Source organism: Carcharhinus amblyrhynchos, chromosome 1 (genome assembly GCF_965287045.1).
Source record: "Carcharhinus amblyrhynchos chromosome 1, sCarAmb.v2.hapA, whole genome shotgun sequence".
Taxonomy (NCBI): domain Eukaryota; kingdom Metazoa; phylum Chordata; class Chondrichthyes; order Carcharhiniformes; family Carcharhinidae; genus Carcharhinus; species Carcharhinus amblyrhynchos.
The window spans coordinates 15,621,161-15,647,501 of NC_137324.1; the positions used below are offsets into that span (position 1 = coordinate 15,621,161).

At 45.5% G+C, this 26,341-nt stretch overlaps 1 protein-coding gene across 2 annotated transcripts in view; it reads right to left on the reverse strand.

Annotated features, from left to right (window-relative positions):
• Window positions 1-25,448, reverse strand: part of gfra4a (GDNF family receptor alpha 4a) — a 207,705-nt gene extending 182,257 nt beyond the window's left edge. For both annotated transcript variants that reach the window (XM_080194898.1, XM_080194828.1), the window contains exon 1: window positions 25,198-25,448. In XM_080194898.1, the coding sequence (XP_080051024.1) occupies window positions 25,198-25,237 (40 nt within the window). In that variant the 5' untranslated portion in view covers window positions 25,238-25,448. The remainder of the gene's footprint in view (window positions 1-25,197) is intronic.
• Window positions 25,449-26,341: the final 893 nt, after the last annotated feature.

Genomic DNA, 26,341 nt, shown 5'->3' on the forward strand with positions numbered 1-26,341 from the left:
TAAGTAAGTGAGTTGAATAACTTCCATCATCTGCCCATACCTGTCTGATCTTCGAGTTCAGTGTGTAGTGAGAGCATACAATACAGTCCGAGGGGAACTGAGAGAACATCTGCTCAAGACTGAGCTTGGAGATTAGAGGGATAAGTAGAAAGAGATGATCAAACAGTCTATTGAACATGTGCTGTTGGGACTAAGGGATTCTCTCTCTCTCTCGCTCTCCAGGATGCAACTGGCCGGTATTGAATAATGCAGACTGTTAGATTGATATCCTGAAGTTTTGCTACATTACTTTAGGGAGCCAAAGATAACATTTCGCCAAGCTTTATCTTCTTGGCGATTTCATGGATAATTGACTTTAGTGAGTGGCTATTAAAACGTGCCATACAAGAGGGAATTAATTTTATCTGTAACTGGGGAGACTTCTGCAGGTAAAAGGAAACTTTGCACCACTGCGATGCTGATCTTTCGGTATTTCATCTCTGCCCCAACAAAGCTTTGCAGGGGCTCTTATAGAATCATAGAAAATAGTTACAGGAGAAGGCCATTTGGCCCTTCGAGCCTGCACCACCATTCAACATGGTCATGGCTGATCGTGCACTTTCAGTCTCCCACTCCTGCTTTCTCTCCGGTGGATAGAGGAGAGCCGGTGGATGTGGTCTTTCTAGATTTTCAGAAGGCGTTTGACAAAGTACCTCACAAGAGGTTATTGCAGAAGGTCGAGGGACATGGAGTTGGGGGTAGGGTGTTAGCGTGGATAGAGGATTGGTTGTCAAATAGGAGGCAGAGAGTGGGGGTCAATGGGTGCTATTCGGATTGGCGGATGGTGACTAGTGGAGTGCCCCAGGGGTCGGTGCTGGGGCCTCAGCTATTTACCATTTATATAGATGATCTGGAGGAGGGAACCGAGTGTAGGGTGTCGAAATTTGCTGATGACACCAAGATTGGGGGAACGGCAAATTGTGCGGAGGGTGTGGAGAGTCTGCAGAAGGATCTAGATAGGCTGGGCGAATGGGCCAGGAAATGGCAAATGGAATTTAATGTTGGCAAGTGTGAGGTGGTCCACTTTGGTAGGAAGAATGGTAGGAAGGACTATTACTTACGGGGCGAAAAACTGCAGCAGGCGATGGTGCAGAGGGACCTCGGGGTCCTTGTGCATGAGTTGCAAAAACCCAGCTTGCAGGTGCAGCAGGTGGTCAGGAAGGCGAATGGGGTGCTGGCCTTCATAGCGAGGGGGATTGAATATAAAAGTAGGGAGGTCTTGCTGCAGCTGTATAGGGCATTGGTGAGGCTGCAGCTGGAGTACTGTGTGCAGTTTTGGGCGCCGCACCTGCGCAAAGATATTTTGGCCTTGGAGGGAGTGCAGAGGAGGTTTACTAGGCTGATACCGGAGTTGAGGGGGTTGAGCTATGAGGAGAGGCTGAATAAACTGGGCTTGTACTCGTTAGAGTTTAGAAGAATGAGGGGAGATCTCATTGAGACGTATAAGATGATGAATGGGATGGATAGGATAGAGGTGGAGAGACTCTTCCTGCTCAAAAAAGACAGTAGGACTAGGGGGCACAGCCTCAAGATAAAAGGGGGGCGGTTTAGAACGGAGTTGAGGAGGAACTTCTTCACTCAAAGGGTGGTGAATCTCTGGAATTCTCTGCCCGTTGAAGTGGTGGAGGCTGCCTCGCTAAATATTTTTAAGACGCGGGTTGATGGGTTTTTGATAAGAGAGGGGATTAAGGGTTATGGGGAGAAAGCGGGAAAGTGGAACTGAGCAGCGACAGATCAGCCATGATCTTATTGAATGGCGGGGCAGGCTCGAAGGGCTAGATGGCCTACTCCTGCTCCTATTTCTTATGTTCTTATGTTCCTTGATCCTTTTAGCCACAAGGACCACATCCAGCTCCCTCGTGAACATATCCAACAAACTGTTTTCTGTGGTAGAGAATTCCACAGGTTCACAACTCTCTGAGTGAAGAAGTTCTTCCTCAGTCCTTAATGGTTTACACCTTATTCTTAGACCGTGTCCCTAGTTGAGGACTTCCCCAACATCGGGAACATTCTTCCCTCATCTAGCCAGTCCAGTCCCATCAGGATTTTATATGTTTCTATGAGATCCCCTCTCATTCTTCTAAATTCCAGTGAGTATAAGCCTACATCATCCAGTCTGCTCTTCCCCACTGTCCTGCAAACCATTCCTCTTCAAATATCCAGTCAATCACCTTTGGAAGTCAGAACTCTAAGTTGCTTCCGTCATCTTTGAAGGCACCATGTTCCTGGGAATAGGGGATGTGATGGTCTAGTGGGATCATCACTAGGCTATTAATCCAGAAACTTAGCTAATGATCCGGGGACCCGGGTTCAAATTTCCGAAATGGTAAAGGGTGGAATTCAAACTCAATAAAAAATATCTAGAATTAAAAGTCTACCCATCATCATGAAACCATTGTTGAGTATTGGAAAAACCCCTCTGGTTCACTAACCTCCTTTAGGGAAAGAAATCTGCAGTCCTTACCTGGTCTGGCCTACATGTGACTCCAGAGTCACAGCAATGTGGTTTGCTCCCAACTGCCCTCTGAAATGGCCTAACAAGCCACTTGGTTCAAGGACAACTTGGGATGGGCAATAAATGCTGGCCAGCCAGTGACGCTGATGTCTCACAATAAAATATAAAATAAGCAGCCCTGAGGGATGCTATTACCATTAACAGCTGGAAGTTTGGGGCGGCATGGTGGCACAGTGGTTAGCACTGCTGCCTTACAGTGCCAGGGACACGGGTTTGATTCCTAGCTTGGGTGACTGACTGCGTTGAGTTTGCACGTTCTCCCCGCGTTTGCGTGGATTTCCTCCGGGTGCTCCGGTTTCCTCCCACAGTCTAAAGATGTGTGCTAAATTGACCCTTAGTGTCAGAGGGTTAGCAGGTTAAATCAATGGGGTTATGTGGAATTGTGGTTGGGGCAGGCTCAAAGGGCCAAATGACCTCTTTCTGCACTGTAGGGATTCTATCATTCTAAGTAGGACCCAGCATAGTGCACACCAGGATAATGAAATGCTCCCTTGTTGACAGTGGAGAAGTTGAAGCCATGCACCTGAGCCTCATATACAAGTCTGCTTATGAATGAATTAATTATTAGTCACAAGTTATTTGTGGTATTTGAGGAAACCTAATCCTATCATGAATCAAAGATCTAGGGCTAAAACTAGAATCTGCACATTCTCCCCGTGTCTGTGTGGGTTTCCTCTGGGTGCTCCGGTTTCCTCCCACAGTCTGAAAGACGTGCTGGTTAGGTGCATTGGCCATGCTAAATTCTCCCTCAGTGTACCCGAACAGGCGGCGGAGTGTGGTAACTAGGGGATTTTCACAGTAACTTCATTGCAATGTTAATGTAAGCTACTTGTGACACTAATAAATAAACTTCAAACTGATCTTTAACAGCAAACTTTAACAGCAAATGTCACATCCGTGTTGTATATCATTGTGTGTCGACAGTTGCAGCCATTTCTGCCAAATTGGACCATTGCTTAAGCTAGGTTATAATGAGATTTCCAGCAGTAAGATATACTCCTGTTGTTTCACCCATGTTACTATTGGGAGTCATAAATATCCCACTAATTGTCTACAATCTCATGCTCAACTACAAATATGTTTTAACCATTAGTTTTCTTACATCTCACATGAAACTTTGGGTTGTGTTGTTTATTCCTCTGTGTTGGGCAGGGCGAATGGTAGCGGTGATGCTGGACAATTTTTATTATCATGTGTCAATGCTGAGGAATCCCAATATTGATTCAATTAGCAAACCCCATCGAAGCGTGCACTCTGAACGAGTGTTCATTCATCACACAGCACACCAAACAACGAACAGTTTGATGTCTTCGGTGAACTTGTTCTATCGATTCCTAAATGTGCAAGAGTGGATGTTTGTGAAGGATGTTAGTGACTGTCTGAGGGTGGATGTGTGGGGGTGTTTGGAATGGGAGAGAGACTGCATTCATTCTTCCTCAGTATCGGCTAACACTGTGATTTTATAATGGTGTCTATTATAATGATATTGAGCAACTTAACAGGTCTGATGCACTACGTCTAATATTATGGGGATAAAATATATCTGAAGTACAGGATTACTGAGGTGAGTTTGCCCCTCTGGGGTGGAACTTTACATCCTTGTCGTGGAAAAAGTGCAACTAAAAATACAGCAAGTCATTCAAAAGTCCATTAACTTTGCTGGTACAGGAAGATCCCACTGTGAGAGGGATCATAACATCCTGCCCTAGAGTTTTTCAGACTCTCTTATTCTGGATACATAAGGCCTCTGTGTTTTCAGTTCCTCTCTGAGGGAAGTCAGCACCAGCAGCTTGAGATTATCTTCAGTCACTGGGATATCCACATAGGTTCCTGATAGTGAGCTCTGGCCTCCCATCCATTGACTGTCTTGGAAAAGCAGCCAGCATAATCAAGGACCCCACGCACCCCAGACATTCTCGCTTCCACTAGGAAAGAGATACAAAAGTCTGAGGTCAGGTACCAACCGATTCAAGAACAGCTCCTTCCCTGCTGCCATCAGACTTTTGAATAGACCTACCTCGCATTAAGTTGATCTTTCTCTGCACCCTAGCTATGACTGTAACACTACATTCTGCACTCTCTCCTTTCCTTCACTATGAATGGTATGCTTTGCCTGTGTACAGTGCAAGAAATACATTTCACTGTATGCGAATACATGTGACAATAATAAATCGGATCAAATAGAAACTACATGCGCACCTGTCTGTAAGTGACTTGAAATGGCCAGGTGGTTCCATTCAAAAACAGAAAATGCTGGAAAATCTCAGCAGGTCTGATAGTATCTGCGGAGACAGAACATTCTGAATCAGGATAACCCTTTGTCAGAGCTATCGAACACAAGGAGGGAAGTGGTCCAATTAGTTATTTCAAATCGCTTCTAAAATGTCAAAAGGTCAAAACTGGACTGACAAGTTGGCAAAGGTGCGGACATCAGAAACGACAAAGAAATACCCTGCCAGTTGACCCTGTAAAGTCCTCCTCAATAACATCTGGGGACTTGCGTCAGAATCGGGAAACATATCCCCCACACTAGTAAGGGACAGCCTGACATTGGCTTTAAGGTATGATTCAATAATTGGAAAATGCCCCCTCAGCACCGCTTGTTAAGTCCGGTACCCACCAGAACTGGGTGGCAGAGTGGTATCAGCCAGGAGGGAGTGGCCCTGAGATTCCTCAACATTGACTCTGCACCTCATGACATCTCATGGCACCAGGTCAAACATGAGCAAGGAAACCTCCTGCTGATTATCACACACCATCCCTCCCTCAGTTATTGAATCAGTACTCCTCCAATATTGAACACTAACTGGAAGAGGGACTAAGGGTGGCAAGGACTCTGAATATGTTCTGTCTGGAAACATTGATGTCCATCACAAATGGAGCTCTGTAGTAATCCTTCTCCTGTTTAATATGGAGATGAGCAGAATTTTCTTCCTCTTGGAGGGACGTGAATCTGTGGAATTCTCTTCCCCCTGACAGCGATGGAGGCAGGGCCAGTAGATATTTTTAAGACGGGTTGGATAGATTCTTGATTGACAAGGGAGACAAAGGGCAAAGGTGCATCCAGGAGCTCCGAGGTGAGCCCAGCCATTCCGAGGTGGATCCAGGAACTCCGAGATGGGCCCAGGCATTCCAAAGTGGATCCAGGAATTCCCATGTGGGTCCAGGCATTCCGAGGTGGATCCAGGAATTCCCAGGTGGACTCAGGAACTCCAAGGTGGACCCAGGCACTCCGAGGTGGACTCACGAATTCCGGGGTGGACTCAGGAACTCCAAGGTGAATCCAGGCAATCTGAGGTGGACCCAGAAAATCCGGTGGATTCAGGAGCTCTGAGGTGGGTCCAGGCACTCAAGGTGGGCGCAGGAACTCCAAGATGGGAATCAAGTAGATAGGGTTGTTAGGAAGGCATACGGTGTCTTGGCGTTTATTGGTAGGGGGATTGAATTTAGGAGCCGCAGCGTCATGTTGCAACTGTACAAGACTCTGGTGCGGCCGCACTTGGAGTATTGTGTGCAGTTCTGGTCCCCACATTATAGGAAGGATGTGGAGGCTTTGGACAGGGTGCAGAGGAGGTTTACCAGGATGTTGTCTGGTATGGAGGGGAGGTCCTATGAGGAGAGACTGAGGGATTTGAGGTTGTTTTCATTAGAAAGAAGGCAGCTAAGAGGGGACCTTATTGAAACATATAAGATGATTAGAGGTTTAGATAGGGTGGACAGTGATAGCCTTTATCCTCGGATGGAGAAAGCTAGCACGAGGGGGCATAGCTTTAAATTAAGGGGTGGTAGTTATAGGACGGATGTCAGCGGTAGGTTCTTTACCCAGAGGGTGGTGAGGGATTGGAATGCCCTGCCTGCTGCAGTTGTACATGCGCCTAGTTTGGGGGCGTTTAAGAGATCCGTGGATAGGTTTATGGATGGAAAGGGTTTGGTTTAAGTTAGAGGGTCATTGCTTTTTAACTGGTCGGCGCAACATCGTGGGCCGAAGGGCCTGTTCTGCGCTGTAATGTTCTATGTTCTATGTTCTAAGATGGATCCACGAACTCTGAGGCAGATCCAGGATCTCCGGGGAGGAGCCAGGAACTCCGAGGGAGACTTGGGCACTCTGAGGTGAACCCAGGCACTCATAGATGGACAACAGGGACTCTAAAGATATCTGCTGTTATTTAGATATAAATTTGGAAAATATGTTTCATGACAAATTTTCCCTAAGCCCTGAAAAAAAACAGCAAAATTTACAACAGGGTTGGAAAATGGTTGAATTATCCAGGGAGATAAGCCGAAGGGAAATATTCAAGTTGGCATGGCCTAGGGAGTTGGGAATGGGAATATTTGGCAGTGGCAAAGGATCCTGGCTGGTTCCACCATGACTCCTACTGCTAGCTATTTTGGACTCAGAGTCAGTTCACTCAGGGGCAATGCCCCTTTAAACTTACTATGAACATGCCAGCGCTGTGCTGCCTAGATTCCTCTAACTGATTCCAGTCTTCAGATGACACAGTAAAACTGAGTGCTTGTCCATCAGTGTAGGTGGTGTTTGAACTGTGCACTGCAACAAGATACCAGCCTTGGTGCAGGAGGTAACCCTCCCATCTCTCAGTCAGAAGGTTCTGTTTTCAAGACAACATGAGGGGGATTATTTTTTTACACAGCAAGTAGTGATTGGGAATTGACTACTTAACAGGTTGGTAGAAGCAGATACATTCGTGACTTCCTACAAGGAATTCAATAAACGCTTGAAAGGGGAAAATTCCTTGGGGCTATCGGCAAAAGGCATGATGCGAGACCAATCAGACGGTTTGTCAATAGGAGACGTGGCATGCTTAAGATTCTGTCTCACTCAGGGACTTGAGCACTTCATTAGGACATAAGGGCGGCATGGCGATACAGTGGTTAGCACTGCTGTCTCACAGCACCAGGGACCCGGGTTCGATTCCCAGCTTGGGTCACTGCCTGTGTGGAGTTTGCACATTCTCCCTGTGTCTGCATGGGTTTCCTCCAGGTGCTCCCACGGTCCAAAGATATGCGGGTTAGGTGGATTGGCCATGCTAAATTTCCCCTTAGTGTCAGGGGATTAGTTAGGGTGAATGCATGGGGTTATGGGGTTAGGACCCGGGTGGGATTGTGACCGGTGCAGACTCGATGGGCTGAATGGCCTCCTTCTGCACTGTAGGATTCTATGATCATTCTATGATTCTACGATCATAAGAAGCAGGAGGGTGCTATTCAGTCCTCTGAGCCTCTTCCACCATTTTTTAAAGTTTACTTTATTAGTGTCAGAAGTAGTTTACATTAACACTGTAATGAAGTTACTGTGGAAATCCCCTTGTTGCCACATTCCGGTGCCCGTTCGGGTATGCTGAGGGAGAATTTAGCATGGCCAATGCACCTAACCAGCATGTCTTTCTGACTGTGGGAGGAAATCAGAGCACCCAGAGGAAACCCATGCAGACTTGGGGAGAGACTCCACACAGACAGTGACCCAAGCTGGGAATCGAACCTGGGTCCCTGCTGTTGTGAGGCAGCAGTGCTAACCACTGTGCCACCACGTCGTGAGATCACAACTAATCTTTTACTCCAGCATCGATGTGCTGCACTATCTCCCCCTTGATGTCTTTGATGTGTAATAAGCCATCGATCTCAGTCTTCAGCGCACTCAGTGGACTGCCTCTTAATTCCCAAGTGGCCTACCCCTTCCTCCCTTCATCCAGGTAGAGATTAAATCGAGGTAATGAGGGAGTGCTGTGCTGCCAGAGGTGCTGTCTTTGGATGAGACATTAAAATGCCCTCTTCGGTTGAGATTAAAAGATCCTATTCAAAAAAGATCAGTGGAGGAAAATCTTTACGCCCAGTCTCCTTTCCAAAAATAAGTGATCTGGTCATTCATTTCATTTTTGTTTAGGCGATGTTTCTGCGTGCTTCAGACATTGCTGTAGAATGTTTTCGGACACCCTGAGGTCATGAGTGGTGCTATATAAGTTCTTTCTTTTACAGTTCAGCTAAAAAGCAACACTTTTTTGTTCCATATCCTTAACAAATTTCTCTCCAGTTACAGGCTGAAGTGTCATTCACCTTGTTGCTGTATTTGGCCTCTTACTATGCATAAAGAGTATACAGCAAATTCAAAACAACTCATGTATATGCATGAAATGCTGTGAGAATTAAGTGCACATTGCTTCGTTTGTGCAATGGACTGTAAGTGGCCATAAGAATACTTCAAAGCAGTTCATCTCTACTGCAAACCTGACTCATAGCACATTTTCCATGGCTGACTTCTACTAATGATGTGGAGATGCCGGCGTTGGACTGGGATAAAACAGAAAGAAATCTCACAACACCAGCTTAAAGTCCAACAAGTTTATTTGTAGCAAAAGCCCCAAGCTTTCGGAACACGTTGATCCTTCGTCAGGTGGATCCTTTAAGCTGGTGTTGTGAGATTTCTTTCTGACTTCTACTACCCAGGACAGGAGGTAGCAGGAGAACACCTCCACCTGCAAGTTCCCCTCCAAGCCACACACCAATCTGACGTGGAAATATATCGCTGTTCCTTCACTGTCGCTGGCCCAAAAACTTAGCACTCCCTCCCTAACAGCACTGTGGGTGATTTGATTTGATTTATTATTGTCACATGTATTGAGTTACAATGAAAAGCACAGTTGCTCGTGTGCTATTCAGGCAAAACATACTGTTCATAGAGTTCATAGGGGAGAAGGAAAGGAGAGGATGCAGAATGCAGTGTCATAGTTACAGACAGGGTATAGAGAAAGATCAACTTAATTTGAGGTAGGTCCATTCAAAAGTCTGATGGCAGCAGGGAAGAAGCTGTTCTTGAGTCGGCTGATACGTGACCTCAGACCTTAGTATCTTTTTCTTGATGGAAGGAGGTGGATTTTGATTTGATTTGATTTTTTATTTTCACATGTATTAGAATACAATGAAAAGCATTGTTTCTTGCGTGCGATACAGACAAAGCATACCGTTCATAGAGCAGGAAAGGAGAGGGTGCAGAATGCAGTGTCACAGTCATAGCTAGGGTGTAGAGAAAGATCAACTTAATGCAAGGTAGGTCCATTCAAAATTCTTATGGCAGCAGGGAAGAAGCTGCCTTTGAGTCGGTTGATACGTGACCTCAGACTTTTGTATCTTTTTCCTGAAGGAAGAAGGTGGAAGAGAGAATGTGTGAGGTGCATGGGTTCCTTAATTATGCTGGCTGCTTTGCCAAGGCAGCGGGAAGTGTAGACTGAATTGATGGATGGGAAACTACTTCGAGTGATGGACTGGGCTTCGTTCAAGACCCTCTGTAGTTTCTTGCGGTCTTGAACAGTGCAGGAGCTGTGATACAACCAGAAAGGATGCTTTCTATGGTGCGTCTGTAAAAGTTGATGAGAGTCGTACCTACATCACTTGGACTATAGAGGTGCAGGAAGGCAGCTCACCACCTTCTCAAGGGCAATTAGGGATGGGCAATAAGTACAGGCCGAGCCAACAATGCCCACAGCCAAGAATGGCAATAGAAGCCAATTACTGAATGTGTGAAGTTTGAGTGTCATTTATGGAAATGCCCAGCAGATGGCAGTCATTGTTGAAGGTTCCCTACTCTCTTCATGAGTACAGCTTGGAGCAATGTTGGCTGTATGATATATATATATTTAAATGTAAGATTCTATTAATTAGACATATTGCTCCTAGACGCAATGATGATTTGACCACAGAAGCCAATGTCTGTTCCTTCACCAAGTATCCAAGTTGGTTTTGAACAAATGCATTTGAACTGTGAATATTTTCTGGATATGACAGTTTTCTCTGAATCGATCATGGAATCGAATGTCCTGAATGAATATTGACTGAGCAGCAGGTTCACTGGCAAGTGGCAATCTTCTCTCCTGCAATGCTGCACTTTCACAGTATTTCTGCTGTGCCTTTGCAAACACGCAGGACAGGTGGGCTGGAGTCACGAGTGACAAGGCGAGAACCAGAGGAGGGGACATGGGATGGCAAGTGTCCACTTCACCATACCCTGGTTGGCCTCTTTTTAGAGACGTAGAGGTTTACAGCATGGAAACAGGCCTTTCGGCCCAACCTGTCCGTGCTGCCCTTTATTTAACCCCTAAGCCAGTCCCAATTGCATACAGTTGGCCCATATCCCTCTATACCCATCTTACCCAGGTAACTGTCTAAATGCTTTTCAAAAGACAAAATACTACCTTTGGCAGCTTGTTCCAGACACTTCTGTGTGAAATCTCTCCCCTCTCACCTTAAACCTATGCCCTCTAGTTTTAGACTCCCCTACCTTTGGGAAAAGATACTGACTCTCTAGCTGATGTGTGCCCCTCATTATTTTATAGACCTCTATAAGATCACCCTCAGCCTCCTATCTGCCAGAGAAAAAAGTCCCAGTCCATCCAGCCTCTCCTTATAACTCAATTTAATACATAAAATTTTTAATATACAGAGATTGCCAGGCTCAGGTGTGGAGCAGATGAATGTTGTCTGTGTAAACTGAGAAGTTTGGGAAAAGAAAATCTTACATTGAAACATAAAAACCAGAAACAGGAGTACGCCATTAGGCCCTTCAAGACTATTTATTCTGATCATGGCTGATGATTGAATTCAGTATCCTGATTCCTCCCATATCCCTTGATCCCTTTCGCCTTGCATTTTCATGGCACCTTCACGATCGATGATCCTTGGACAGGGTGCCATCAACCTCACAAAGGGTGTGGAGTGGGGTTTGGGGGGTGGGGGGTGGTTTGGTGGGGTGTGGAAGTGAGAGCAGGCGGAGGAATCACATAAGCAGCTGGACAGCAGTCTGATGTTCCTAAAGCTTGTTTTAATACTCTCACGGAAATTTGAAACATGGGCCAGAATTTTCCAACTCCACTCTGCCAGTCCTGCCAAAGTCCCACTGCTGGAGAACCGGCAGTGGGGGGGGGGGGGGGGGACAACTTCGGCGGGACTGGAAGATCCCACCAGTAGGCAAGTCTGGAAGGTCCATGATAACTGTAGTAACGTTCGCCATAAGACAAAGAAATAAATATATTAATACAGGGTTAATGAAGAGAATAATTATGAATGAATTAAAGGGCAGTTTAACATCCATATTTACCGCTCCATTGGCATCCTACTTGACATGTTTCTGCTCTTCTGTCATTACGCTAAATATATTTTTACTGAGTTTACACACATGCAATCCAGCAAGGATGGAGCTGCCTTTTTGCAAATCATCCCAGTCATTGAGACGCTGACCTTGTCTCAATGGCAGCAAATTTGCAGTGGAGCCCTGGAACTTTCATTTAAATAGCGCCTTTAATGCAGTGAAATGTCCTCAAGGTGCTTCACAGGAGTGTTAGAAAATGACCATGTGATCATAAGATATAGGAGCAGAATTAGGCTATTCAGCCCATCAAGTTTTCTCTGCCATTCAATCACGGCTGATAAGCTTCTCAATCCCATTCTCCCACCTTTCCCCATTAGTTTTGATCCCCTTACCAATCAGGAACCTATCCATCTCAGTCTTAAATACCCTATGTCTTGGCCTCCACAGCCTTCTGTGGCAATGAATTCCACAGGTTCACTACCCTCTGGCTAAAGAAATTCCTCCTGATCTCGGTTCCGTAGGGTTCTGAGGCCGTGCCCTCGGATCCTAGTTTCTCCTACTAATGGAAACATCTTCCCCATGCCCACTCTGTCCAGGCGTTTACAACTAACCTCTTTACAACTAACCTGCTATTCAAGTCTTAAAGATGCATCTTTAAGACTTGAATAGCAGGTTAGTTGTAAAGACTCGCATTCTAATCAGTAATCTGTAAACTGTCTGTGCTGTTATATGCTCCGCCTGAGGCCAGAACTCTCCGTTCACCTGACGAAGGGGCAAACCCCTAAAGCTTGTGAGTTCACTATCAAATAAATTGGTTGGACTTTAACCTGGCGTTGTCAGACTTCTTAACATGCCAACTTTGCCAGTGATCCCGAGAACAAATTAACAAAAGAATAACTCCGGGTGAAGGGTCAGAGTGCGTGGGTCAGGGAGGTTGAAGCGGGTGGGACTGGGGCAAACTAAATGGGGGAAAAGAATACACAGGTGGCATTGAGCTTGAAGTTTAAAAACCAGATGGGATTCTGCAATCTAGTCCTGCCAATCGGAGATGAATACTGACTCAAATCGGTCAGCAGACCAAGGTGGAATGGGGGCGAATCGGGGGGGGGAGAGATTGCGGAATCGGGTGCAGAATGGTGAGAAATGCCAAACTCACGCACGCATCATGAAAGGCAAAATTCCGATGTAAGTAAGAATAGGTTTCCCTCCAGTTGCTCTTTGGTTTGTTTCAATAGTGTAAACTCCTCGTGCTGCTGCATTCTAAATTAATAATCATAGAACCCTACAGAGCAGAAAGTGGCCCTTCAGCCCATCGAGTCTGCACCGAACATAATCCCACCCAAGCCCTACATATTATACCCACTAATCCCTCTAACCTACACATCCCTGGACACTAAAGGGCAATTTCTTAGCATAGCCAATCAACCTAACCCGCACATCTTTGGACTGTGGGAGGAAACCGGAGCACCCGGAGGTAACCCACACAGACAGGAGGAGAATGTGCAAACTCCACACAGACAGTGACCCGAGCCAGGAATCGAACCCAGGATGTGAAGCAGCAGTGCTAACCACTGTGCTACCATGCCGCCCTAATTCATCTTTTGTAACGTGTCAAACTTGCATTTAATACTTTGCCCAATAGAATATAGGAGCAGAATTAGGCCATTTGGCCCATCATAGTTGAAGCTCCAGAGTTTTGAGACCCATGGAACGATAGTGCGTCAGTGCAATCACAGTCCCAGTCACAGTTAGTGTGGCAGTGCGAATTGGACAAGACAACTAACGACATTCTATCTGAGAGAGGGCAGTGGGATCTATTGTCAAATGAGGTGGCTTACCACGTCTGGGTTGGGCGTAAGCAAAATTTTTTGGAGCCAACCAAATGCTTGGAGCTGTCTGTCCATCAGCAGTATTTGGTTCCAAGTTATTAATTACGCAACAGATTTCAATCATGCTAAGGTGCCTTACAGGGGTCAATAAGCTGAATAAACTCCAGATAACAAGCAATGAATGAAAGCACTCCTAAGATTCAGACACTCTCTTGTTGGCTGGAGTCTTGTGCCTACCCTGTTCTATCACACATACGCACGCCCATCTTAAATCAACCTCAAATTGTCACCCTCAATACTGACCCTCCAATACCCCACTGGGGTCTTTTGCTTTGTTTCAAAGCACATTCCATGAGCCACAAGAGCAGCTAGGGTTTCCTCTGCAGTGAGCAGCTCAAGTGATTAAATAGATCAGCCAAAATCTGCTAGGCATAAGTCAGGAGTGCGATGGAACACTCTCCGCTAGCCTGGACGAGCGCAGCTGTAACAACATTCAGGAAGCTCGACACCAACCAGGAGAAAGCAGCCCCGCTGGATTGCTACCCCTTCCACAAACATTCACTTCCTCCAGCACTGATGTACAGCAGCAGCTGTGTGTACCATCTACAAGATGCACTGCAGGAACTCACCAAGGTTCCTCTGGCAGCACTTTCCAAACCCACCACCACTATCAGCTTCAGGAGCAGCAGATATCTGAAGACACCACCTCCTGCAAGTTCCCCTCCAAGTCATTCTGAAGGCATGGTAGCACAGTGGTTGGCACTGCTGCTTCACAGCGCCAGGAGCCTGGGTTTGATCCTTGGGTCGCTGTCTGTGTGGGGTTTGCACATTCTCCCTGTGTCTGTGTGGGTTTCCTCCCACATTCTGAAAGACGTGCTGGTTAGGCGCATTGACCCGAACAGGCGCCGGAGTGTGGTGACTAGGGGAATTTCACAGTAACTTCATTGCAGTGTTAATGTAAGCCTTGCTTGTGACAAATAATTAAACTTTACATTTTAGATCCTGAGTTGGAAATATATCGCAGTTCCTTCACTGTCATTGGATCAAAATCCTGGAATTCCCTCCCTAACTGCACTGTGAGTGTACCTACACCTTGTGGAATGCAACAGTTGCAGAAGGCAGCTCACCGCCATCTTCTCAAGGGCAACTAGGGATGGGCAATAACTGGTGACCTAGTCAGGGATACCTGGATGAATTTAGAGAAAGGTATCTGTGTTACAGGCAAGGTTCTGTATTGCTGCAGTAGTGAAAATGTGCCCAGACTCACACTATGACACATTGTTGGGGCAGATTAGAGGGAATTTCACTCTGCACCCAGCTGCCCCATCCCTGGTTTGAGGAGTTCCTGCTGCTGGAGTCTCGAAACTGTGTCGTGGAAAACGAGTGCCGAAGAGCCCAATGCAGGGTGCACATGCTCAGTTTGCCTCCAATTTGTACCACAAGCCACGCTGGTTAAGTTCACGTCTACTGATGCAAGACTCCTGTGTGAACAAGACATGAAGCCCATTGCTGATACAGACCGAGGGCCAGAAACCCTCTTTCAGGCCAATTTTCAAAAGCGTTTAGTGTCTGACCATGCCCACTGTGATCGGTTCTGAGACTTCTCTGAGAGAAGTCAAGCTAGTGAAAGTCGCCACCAAAAAGGAGAAGCAAAGCAAAGGAAAGGAAATGTATCTCCTGAGTGTGCACTCTATCGTTAAAAAGGGTGGTTCTCCACCACCAGTTACTCCTGCCTTCCCACTCTCACCATCTCCTCCCCCCGAGCCCTCAGCTGGCCTGGTATCCCAGCTTCACCTTCTTTGCAGCCTGCATATTGGGGAATAGCAAGGTTCCTGTGATGCAAGAAGACCATAAGTTCATAAGATACAGGAGCAGAATTAGGCCATTCAGTCTGCTCCGCCATTCGAACAGAGTGAAATTCCCTCTACTCTGCCCCAACAATGTGTCATAGTGTGAGGCTTGGGCACATGCCCACCACTGCAGCAGTACAGGACCATGCCTGTAACACAGTTACCTTTTTCTAAATTCATCCATGGGACATGAGTATCCCTGGCTGATATACTTCTCATCCCCATTTTCCTGTGTTCTTCCCATAACCCTTCCACACATTACCAAATAAAAATCTGTCTAACTCCTCCTTAAATTTATTCATTGTCCCAGCACCCACTGCACTTTGGGGTAGCAAATTCCACAGATTCACAACCCTTTGGGAGAAGTAGTTTTACCCCAACTTAAATTAAGACTGTGGCCTCTCGTCCGAGAATGCCCCCCAAGAAGAAACATCCATTCCATGCCTACTTTATCCATATCTTTTATCATCTTGTATACTTCAATTTGATCTTCTCTCATTCTTCTAAATTCCAGAGACCAGAGGCCTAAACTGTTCAATATCTCTTCATACGACAAATCCCTCATCTCTGGAATCAACCGCCTCTGAACTGCCTCCAATGCCATCACATCTTTCCTCAAATAAGGGGGCCAAAACAGCGCACAATACTCCAGGTACGGTCTCAATTTTGCCTGGCCCTCCTCCTCACTGGCATTGATTTAGAGAACTTCACTTGTTCCTGTGTTGGATTCCTGGATGTCTGAAAGAGGAATTGTTCCATTTCCCACCATAACACCTTGATTGGAAAGGCAGCACAGATTTATCAGGGGAAAACCATGTTTAGCAAACACACTGGAGCCTTATTGCTGAAACATTACAGAGGGTTGATGAGGGTCATGTGGTTGATGTGGTGTACATAGACTTTTAAAGGGCATTGGATAAAACGTCACATAGTCAGCTTGTCAGCAAAGTTGAATGTTGTGGAATAAAATGGACAGTGAGAGCAGGAATATGAGGTTGGCTGACTGACAGTAAACAGAATAATGGCGAATGGCTGTTTTTCAGAGTGCAAGAGGGTCCAGAATGGAATTCCCCAATGGTCAAAATTAGGATCCCTGGTCCTTCTAACAAATATCAATGAGATAGACCTTAGTGTAGAGGACATCATTTCAAAATCTGCAGATGATATGAAGCTTGGAAGTATTGTGAACTGTGGGGAGGATTGTGATAGATTCCAAGATGTCACAGGGAGACTGGTGGAATGGGTAGACATGAGGCAGATAAAACAAAGGGAAGTGTGAAGCAACATATCTTGGTGGGAAGAATGAGGAGAGGAAACAAATAGTGCCATTTTAGCGAGAATGTTGGGAGCAGAGGGACCTGGTGAGATGTATGCACAAATCACAGAAGAATTGAGAACATGGTAAGTAACACACTCAAGATCCTTGCAAATAGAGGCATAGAGAACACAAACAGAGAGGTTAAAGTGAATTCCTACAAAAACTGGTTCATTCACAACTGGAGTGTTGTGTCCACGTTTTGGCACCACATTAGAAAGGATGTGAAGACATTACACAGCGGGCGCAGTAACGATCCCAAAGGATGGTCCCAACGACCAGGGATTTCAGTTGAAGGAAAATACTGTGAATGCTGGAACCTGAAACAGAAACAGAAAATGCTGGAAAATCTCAGCAGGTCTGACAGCATCCGTGGAGAGAGAGAACAGAGCCAATGTTTTGGATTCCCCTTTGTCAGACCTGGATTAAGGTTCCAGACTCTGCGGGGGTGTGGGTTCGAATCCCACCACTGCCAATCCTTTATAGAGAAAAGAGGGATTGTTTGAGGGATTTCAGTTAAGTGGGTAAATCGAAGAAGCTGGGGTTGCTCTCCTTAAAGAGGAAGTTGAGAGGAGATTTGATAGAGGTGTTCAAAATCATGAGGGGGGTTGGAACAAAGTCAATGGAGAAACACTGTTCCTGTTGGCAGAAGGGTTGACAACCAGGGAACGCCGATTTGAGGTGGATGGCAAAAGAGCCAAAGAAATCATAGAAACCTTACAGTACAGAAGGAAGCCATTCGACCCATCGAGTCTGCACCGATAACGATTCCTATCCCAAATATTTACCCTGCCACTTCCTCTAACCTAAGCATCCCAGGTCACCAAGGGTTAATTTAGCATGGCCAACCTATCAACCTAATCTGCACCATCTTTGGACAGTGGGAGGAAACCGAAGCATCCAGAGGAAACCGACACAGACATGGGGAGAATGTGCCAACTCCACACAGACAGTGACCCAAACTAGGAACCGAACCTGGGTCTCAGGAGCTGTGAGGCAGCAGTGCTAACCATTGTGCTACCATGCCGCCCAAAGGCAAAACATTTCTGCTCTGCGAGTGGCTAGGATCTGGGATGCACTACCTGAGAGTATGGTGGGAGCAGAATCAATGGTGGCTTTCAGAAGAGAATATGATATTTACCTCGGGGGAAAAAGAGCGGCAGGGTTACAGAGCAAGGGCAGTGCAGACATAATGGGCTGAAAAGCATCCTGTGGTATAGCCATTGTAATGATTCTAAGTAAGCACCAAAAATCCTCTTGTCTTTTCCTAGAATTATACAATCCCTATAGTGAAGAATGAGGCCATTTGGCCTATCGGGTCTGCACTGACTCTCCAGCAGAGCATCCTACCCAGGCCCTTTCCCTGTAACCCCATTGCTAATCCTCTTAACCTACACATCTTGGGAAACTGAGGGGAAATTTAGCATGGCCAATCCACCTAACTTGCACATCTTTGGGAGGAAACTGGAGCACTTGGAGGAAACCAATGCAGACACAGGGAGAATGTGCGGAGTTTGCACAGTCATTTTTGATTCATTCGTGAAACATGAGCGTCGCTGCCTGGCCAGCATTTATTGCCCATCCCTAGTTGCCTTGAGAAGGTGAGCTGCCTTCTTGAATCGCTGCAGTCCACGTCCTGTGGGTTGACTCACAATGCCGTTAGGGAGGGAATTCCAGCATGTTGACCCAGCGACCGTGAAAGAATGGCGATATATTTCCCAGTCAGGATGGTGAGTGGCTTGAAGGGGAACTTGCAGGCGGTGGTGTTCCCATGTATCTGCTGCCCTTGTCCTTCTACATGGAAGTGGTACTGAGTTTGGAAGGTGCTGTCTAAGGATCTTTGGTGAATTGCCGCAGTGCAATTTGCAGATGGTACACACTACAACTGGCAGCATTGAACTCAGGTCCTTAGTGCTGTGAGGCAGCATTGCTAACCTCCGTGCTGCCCTCTACCTCTGTCAATCACCTGTCCCAGCAGTAACTGATATGACTGGCATTGGGATTGTAACAATGCAGGGCATTGAGGAATGTACAGTTAAACCTGGCACTGTATCATATATCATAGAATATAATTACAACATTATCAGAACCATAAACCATGGCAGAGTGGACCTGTGAGAAATAGTTTCCACTGGGCAGGGGCAGGTGAGCACATCAGGGATTGGAGTTGATAACTGGAGAGTGACGCAACCCTAAGGTAATTGATAAAAGAATCAGAGAGGAGGAAAAGGTACACAGTGGCTAAATATCCAATAGGAAATTTAAATGACTGCCTGACAAGGTGTTTGGTGGAAGCAACCTTTGAATAGTTGCAAAGGAGAAATTTGCAAGGAAAAGAGAGGGGAGGTAGTGCCCACTGGAGTGCACTATCACAGAGCTAGCACAACCACAAGGGGCAGAATGGCCTCTTCCTGTGGTGTATGATTTGATGTGTCAAAGTGAAACTTTTTCTTCCCTCTAGATTCTGCTGTGAGAGATGGTGTACAGAAGGTTGACAGCGAGTTAAGAGGTGATTATTCAATCACTGGGTTACGACGTCAAAAAGCTCCAGGGTACAATATCTGTCTGAAGCTGCAATATTTACAAAACTGCCACTATAAACCAACAAGAGTTCAGTTAAAGATTTTGCTTTAAACTTTGGGCACGGGGAAGATATATCTGCTTCAAAGTGAGCGTGTTTCATTTAGAGAAGAGTCTCTGGGACTGAAAGCTTTCTTCATACACCGGGGAGCCTTGGGTGAAATCATAAAAGGCCCATAGAACGGGCCCACTCAAAGCTGGAATGAATGAGGCATGTTGAGCAGTGATGATTAGGTGAGACAAGCTTGAATATGTCTGTTTGTAAAGTCAATGGAAAGAGCATAGGGGTGAAATAAGGGAATGTACATAGTCGTTAAATCCTCATAAAGCATCCCTGTCCTTGAAAAGTAGCATCAGTGAATGCACCGAGACTTTGACTGATTTCAGTGTAGGAGACACACTGTTACCACACAAGCTACTGGAGTAACATTTGACTGACATTTTAATGAAGAAAGTATGTTTTCCTGGGTGAGACAATGGTGGCATCACAGTGTGATGTAATGTCTGACTGGGCACTGCCTTAAGTACGCAGGGGGAGAGTTTGCAGTCCTGTACATGGATTCCAGTTAGAATGTTGATTCTAGTTTTACCTTAGCCTTCTCTCTATTGGTAGTTTAATAATGATGTACCGCAGAAATGTGTCTCTATTCGAGAGTCTTAACCCCAATAAACATTACAATCGCCGTGTTATTAAGCAGCTGCTTTTGCTTATAGTCCCTCTATCCTGTCAAACTACAATACACAAGATCTTAGGGATTGCTACAATGGGGTCACTGCTCTGGGGTGGGGTATTGGCAGGTACAATGCATGTTCAGTTATACAAGTGCCATGAATGTGGGATCAGATCCATTCAGCTCTACGTTCAATTTTCAGCAAAGTTCAGGTTAATATGTTAGGCACTGCGGGCTCCACCCTGTGGCCACCCTAGGGTCACACTGGGGAAGTTGGGGTGGGCAGGTGGTGGCTAACAACTGTGCAGTCTGAAACCAGAACATGTCCTGACTTCATAGAATCCCTACAGTGCAGAAGAAGGCCATTCGGTCCATCGAGTCTGCATTGACAACAATCCCATGCAGGCATCTGTCCCAGCCCAAACATCTAGCCTATCCCCACTACCCTGCAAAATTTCCTCTAGCCAATCCACCTAACCTGCACATCTTTAAACTGAGAGAGGAAACCGGAGCACCCGGAGGAAACCCATGCAGAAACGGGGAGAACATGCAGATTCTACCCAAGCCGGGAATTGAACCCGGGTCCCAGGCGCTGCGAGGCAGCAGTACTAGCGAGTTTCTCTCTCTGCTATGCAGCTGTAACCATTTACCTTTGGTGGGCCCTCCTTTTGTTTTTACTTGTCCCAATATCATCCCTTTTTGCCTTGACTCTCTTCCCTTTGGCCATTTAATCCGTCCATCTGATCACATTCCCTACTTTCTGCCTGTGCACTCCACCACCCCTGGCCTGCTCCTGTTCATAAGGTGTTTGTGTCTCTGAAGAAGGCTCGTTGGCCAAAAACTGTTACTCGGGTTTTCTCTCCACAGATGCTGCTGGATCTGTTGAGTGTTTCCAGCTTTGTTTTTAAAGGATCTGTCTCGTGCTGCTCACTCCCTCTCTGTTCTTGTCCTGAGGATGAGGGCTGACCTGAAACGGGTTAACGAATACAGGGAGGAAATCACAAGGGAGAAATTTCAGTGTGCATCACACTGACGGAGAATTAATAATTGCACTGTTGTGAAATAGAAAACCCCAAATCCAAATGTAGAAGACTTAGCGGTGATCTCATTGAAACATAGAGGAGGGGCTTGATACAGTAAATGCTGAGAGAATGTTTCCCCTCCTGGGAGAGGTACGACCAGAGGCACAGTCTCAGAATAAAAGGACGCCAATTTAAAACTGAGATGAGGAGCTGTGGGTTTTTCAGAGGGTTGCGGGTCTTTAGAATTCTTTGCCACGGACAGCTGAGGGGGAAGAGTCCTTGAGTATATTTAAGGCTGAGATAGATAGATTTTTGATCAGTAAGGGAATCCAGGGTTACGGGGCAAGGGCAGGAAAGTGGAAATGGGGAACGTTGGATCAGTCATAATCCTGTTGAATGGTCAAGCAGGCTCAAGGGGCTGAATGGCCTACTTCAGTTCCTGTTTCTTAATTTCTTATTGTCTCATGGCATATCTGCAATCCCCCCTCCCCATTTCCACAATCTGATTTACCTTCAGTGGACTCCTAATGGAAAACAGCTTTTAAAACACAGATTTGTCTTCTATTCAAGCGTCTCCCAGGTACGTTAGGTGACTTAGAAACTTGGTCAAGAAGGGAGTATATCTGCCCATTTAGTTATCCTGTGCCAGCTCTTTGCTAGAACAATCCCACTGCCCTACCACTCTCTCTCTGCATCTCCCAATCAGCAATATGAATCTACATGGGAACGTGTGCTCCTATCATTGTTTTGGGGTAATCATGACTCTTCTATACAAAGTTTGATGAGTAAAGGTTGAGGTAAAAACCCTGTGAATTAAAGGGGGGGGGTGTTATTATTGCTGGTAGCAGTCTCATTTATCTATCATTATGTTATCACTCAGGAGTACGTAGCAATGCTCCAGGTGACACAACAGTACATTAGACAGTGAACCACAGTCACAGTATCGCTGATTTTGGCAGAAGGCAATGAACAGTTGGCCAAGTGTTCTTGTTTTTTTCCAGCAGAGGCGATACCTCTTTACGTGACGCCCCATCTAATCATCTCAGCTCACTGCCAACACCACCCTCCGCCCCACAACTGTCTGCACTGATCGTGTAAGTTAAAGCACTGGACACACACCCCACTTACTGACTGATCTTATGCAACAGGCATAACACCAATAGTGAGTTCAACTTTAACAACAACGTTTACAAAACAATTTATTGAACAAGTACATTCCTGTGGAGTGGGACTAGTTCAGCAACACGCCTGTTATGCCTCGAAATGACATTCTTTCAGTCAAAACAAGCACATAATTTTATTCTAGTAATATGATTCTGACTGTGACCTCCTTCATTCCAAATGTCCCCTTTTTAAAGGCTTGCTTAATTTAGGAAAGGATTTGTAAAAAAATCAGAAGAAATAAGGTATATTTTGTTTCGCAATGATTTATTATGATCTAGAATGCACTGCCTGATTGGAAATCTTTCGTTTATTTATTCATCAATGTCACAAGTAGGCTTATCTTAATGCTGCAATGAAGTTACTGTGAAAATCCCCTAGTTGCTGCACTCCGGCATTTGTTTGGGTACACTGAGAGAGAATTTAACATGGCCAATGCACCTAACCAGTACATCTTTCTGACTGCGGGAGGAAACTGGAGCACCCAGAGGAAATCTACGCAGACGTGGGGAGAATGTGCAAACTCTGCACAGACAGTGACTCAAACCAGGAATCGAACCCAGGTCCCTGGAGCTGTGAGGCAGCAGTGCTAACCACTGTGCCACTGTGTAATGGAAGCACATTCGATTGGAAATTTCACCAGGAAGCTTGAAGAATCACAGAATTGCTACAGCACAGAAGGAGGCCATTTGGCCCTTTGTGTCTGCACTAGCTCTTCAAACGAGCATCATGACTTAGTGTCATTCCGCCTGCCTTTTCCCCCTAACCCTTCACATTGTTTCTTTTCAAATAATCAGCTAATGCCCTCTTGAAAGTCTCAATTGAACCTGCCTCCACCACACTTCCAGGCAGTGCATTCCACTCACTGGGTGAAGAAGTTTTCTTCCTACATCACATTTGCCTCCCTCTTTCAGCGGGGCAGCAGAAGCACGATGGGCTGAGTGGCCTTCTTCTGCATGGTATAATCCTGCGAATCTATAAGACTCTACAAATGCTGGAAATCTGAAATACAAGGCTGCAGAGCTGGAAACACACTGTTTAGTCAGAAGCTGTGGACAGCATTAGCAATTTTGCCAGACCTTCTTCCTTTCGATTCAGGGGTTCTGAGGCTAAAGCAATGTGTGAATCTTAAAAAAAAACCCCCACCCCAAACCCCACACACTCTGCCCATTCTGACTAACTTGCTGCTGGGTGCTTCTCCTTCTGTGTTTTTTTTTAACTATTGATTTGGATAAGTTAGTGGATAAGTTAGTTAGTCAGTCCAGTTAATAAGACCTGTTGCGCTTTAAAACAGATAGCTGGCACATTTCCCATTTAAATCAGAGACTGACAGAGGGACAGCTCAAAGAAAGGGATAAAACCAGCAGCGCCATATTAACTCCTTCTGCACCAAGCATCCAACTCTGCACCCTTCACAGTGCATCACACTCGCATTGTCACGCTCATGGTAAATATTTTGAATAAAAGGATAAAATTAAATAAATTCAACAGATTCCCATCCCTATATCACCTCACAACAATCAATGCTGATCTTTAAAAATCACCGCAATGTCTAAACTATGTGTAATTATTAGTTAGATATTTAATATATCTTAATTTAGGTAGGCTATAGGCAATAATGCTAAATAAATTCACAAAATGAGACACAAGGGATAGGAGCTCAAATGGGAATTGCTACCTGGGGCTAGATTTCTTTAAATGATGAACAACTTCATATATGCATACACATGTTTAAACACATATGTAGTTAAACACACATACATACATTCATACGCACACATTACATTTTCATACACTAACACATCTACCATTTACACCACACACACTTACACCATTAACATATTCACACCCATTAACACCTATTCACACACACTAGCACATATTCACATACTCACACCTATTCACACACACATTAACACATATTCACGCACATATACAGATTAACAAATATATCCACTTAACCACATTAATACATTCACATATACCCATTCACACACACATTATCTGTTCACACACGTATACACATTAACACATATATACACTTAAACACATTAATACATTCACATATACCCATTCACACACACACACATTAACACATACTCACGCACAAATACACAATGACACGCACTCACATACACACCGGCTCACGCACACGCACACACACCCACATTAACACATTTGCACCATTAACGCATATTAACACACACTGACACATTCACACACACACATTAACACTTCACACGCTTACGCCCAGACGCACACACATTAACACATTCACACGCATAAATACACATTCGCACGGGTACTTGAACACTTTCTCAAACCATGACACACATACTTATCCACATTTACATACTTGTACACGCACCTTTGAACATACGCTGGCTCATCCTTAACATACCTGCACACATAATAGGAACACACACACACACACACGTATATCTAAAAAGAAATAGCCCAATTCTCATCACAAAGAGCAGAAGGCGAGTCCAACAATTTACTTCTAGCATCTTTTAAAAATATTTTCAGTCCCTCCGTGTCTTTGTAACGCTGTGAGATCGCTTCATGTGGGGATGGGGGAAAGTCGATCTTAATATCCTGGAGATAATTCTGTCCCATTCAAACGCACATTCGTTTCTCTCTCAGCCGTGGCTGGCTCTGAACACCAGCACGCCCCAGTAAAGTTCTTCGTATCTTAATAGGAGGCAAGGACTCGATCGCTTGGCGCAAATAATCCCAAATGTGCATCTCCAGCAATTTTTAATTTTACCAAAATCTTTCGCGATTAAGAAAAGTTGCGGATTGTTTTAAAAGTTGAAGATCTTTTTTTTCTGAAAAAGTCAGGAAAAAATTGTGGAATTGGGACAATTAAAACAGGAATAATTTTTCTTTTAGAAATATATTAACTATCCGCTCCAACTTAACAAAAAAGTAACCCAGATGAACCTGCTGATGTGACGGCAGCCACTTCTTAAATGCGAAAGCAACATGAAATTGCAAGTGTAAACATCTGATGCTTTGCAAAAGAGTCCTGCTCGAGATGTCCCTTCATGTGCATTGAGTGCACCATAAAAACTGTTTATTGCACCCTCTCGATTAAAGATAACTGGGTACTTACCAATAAGTGTCAAGATTAAACAAATCCCCATCAGCAACATTGCGTGTGAGCCGTTTCCCCCTTCAGCACACTCTCCGCCTCACAAACAAGAAATCGATTCAGAATTCACTTGTCCAGTCTTGTATAAAAATTATAATCCGCTGGGTTTTGCTGGGACCTTTCTGAGGGATCATTCCTTTTCGGATTCGATGCAAAAATACAGAAAAGAGAAAGTCCGATCAATTTTTGGCTTGAGGGCTGCCAGACAGAGAGAGAGAGAGAGAGAGAAATGGAACTCTTGTTTAAATCCCCAGTTTTTTTTCTCTCTCTCAAATAAAGCTTAGGAAGGGGGTGGGGGGGGGGGAGCGGAATCAGATGAGGATGAGTGTTGGCACTGCAGCCCCGCTGCTCTGAGCTCGGCAACGTCTTAAATCCGCTGTATTTAGGTAGTAAATCATTGTCCTATTGTTTGCTGCGACCCACTTTGGAAGAGGGAAGAGTCTGAGATATTGGTACTCTTCGATCAAGCTTCAATTCTCAACCCCCACTCTTCGCCTCTCTCTCTCTCTCTCCCTCTCTCTATAATGAAACATTCACCTCTAATTGTGCCGCCTGGCGTCACTGGGAAGGAGGCAACACTTAAAGCGAGACAGCCCCCCCCCCCCAGCCCCACCTCCCCCCCACGACCTACCCAAATTCACATCCCACCTTGTTCTACCGCCTCCCCCCACCCCCCCCCCCCCACCTTCCACCCCCTCCCCAAGTCTCCCTGATCAGAAATGAACAGCATGCGTTGGATGCCTCGGGTTTAACCCTTCCAGCGCTCTCTCGCTATGGCAGTCCCCATAAAAACCACCCCCCTCCCATTAAAAGTTTTACAAAGGAATATATGTGTGCCCCCATCGTTTCTTTCCTCTTGTTAGGAACTCTGGGTGGGTGGGCGGGTGGCGGAGGGGGTGGATTTTGGTCTCACGGTGGTGGAGGGGGCGGTGGTGGTGGTGGTACAGATGTATTCTTGCAACTACTTTCCATTCTAATGTGACTCTTGGAGTATTGAGTATCAGAGGGCTAATCCCAGAATGGTTCTTGTCCAAAAGTAGAAGCAGATTCAGCCGTGACCTTCAGAGTGGGCTTGGATAAATACTGGAGAAGGTGGGGGTGGTGG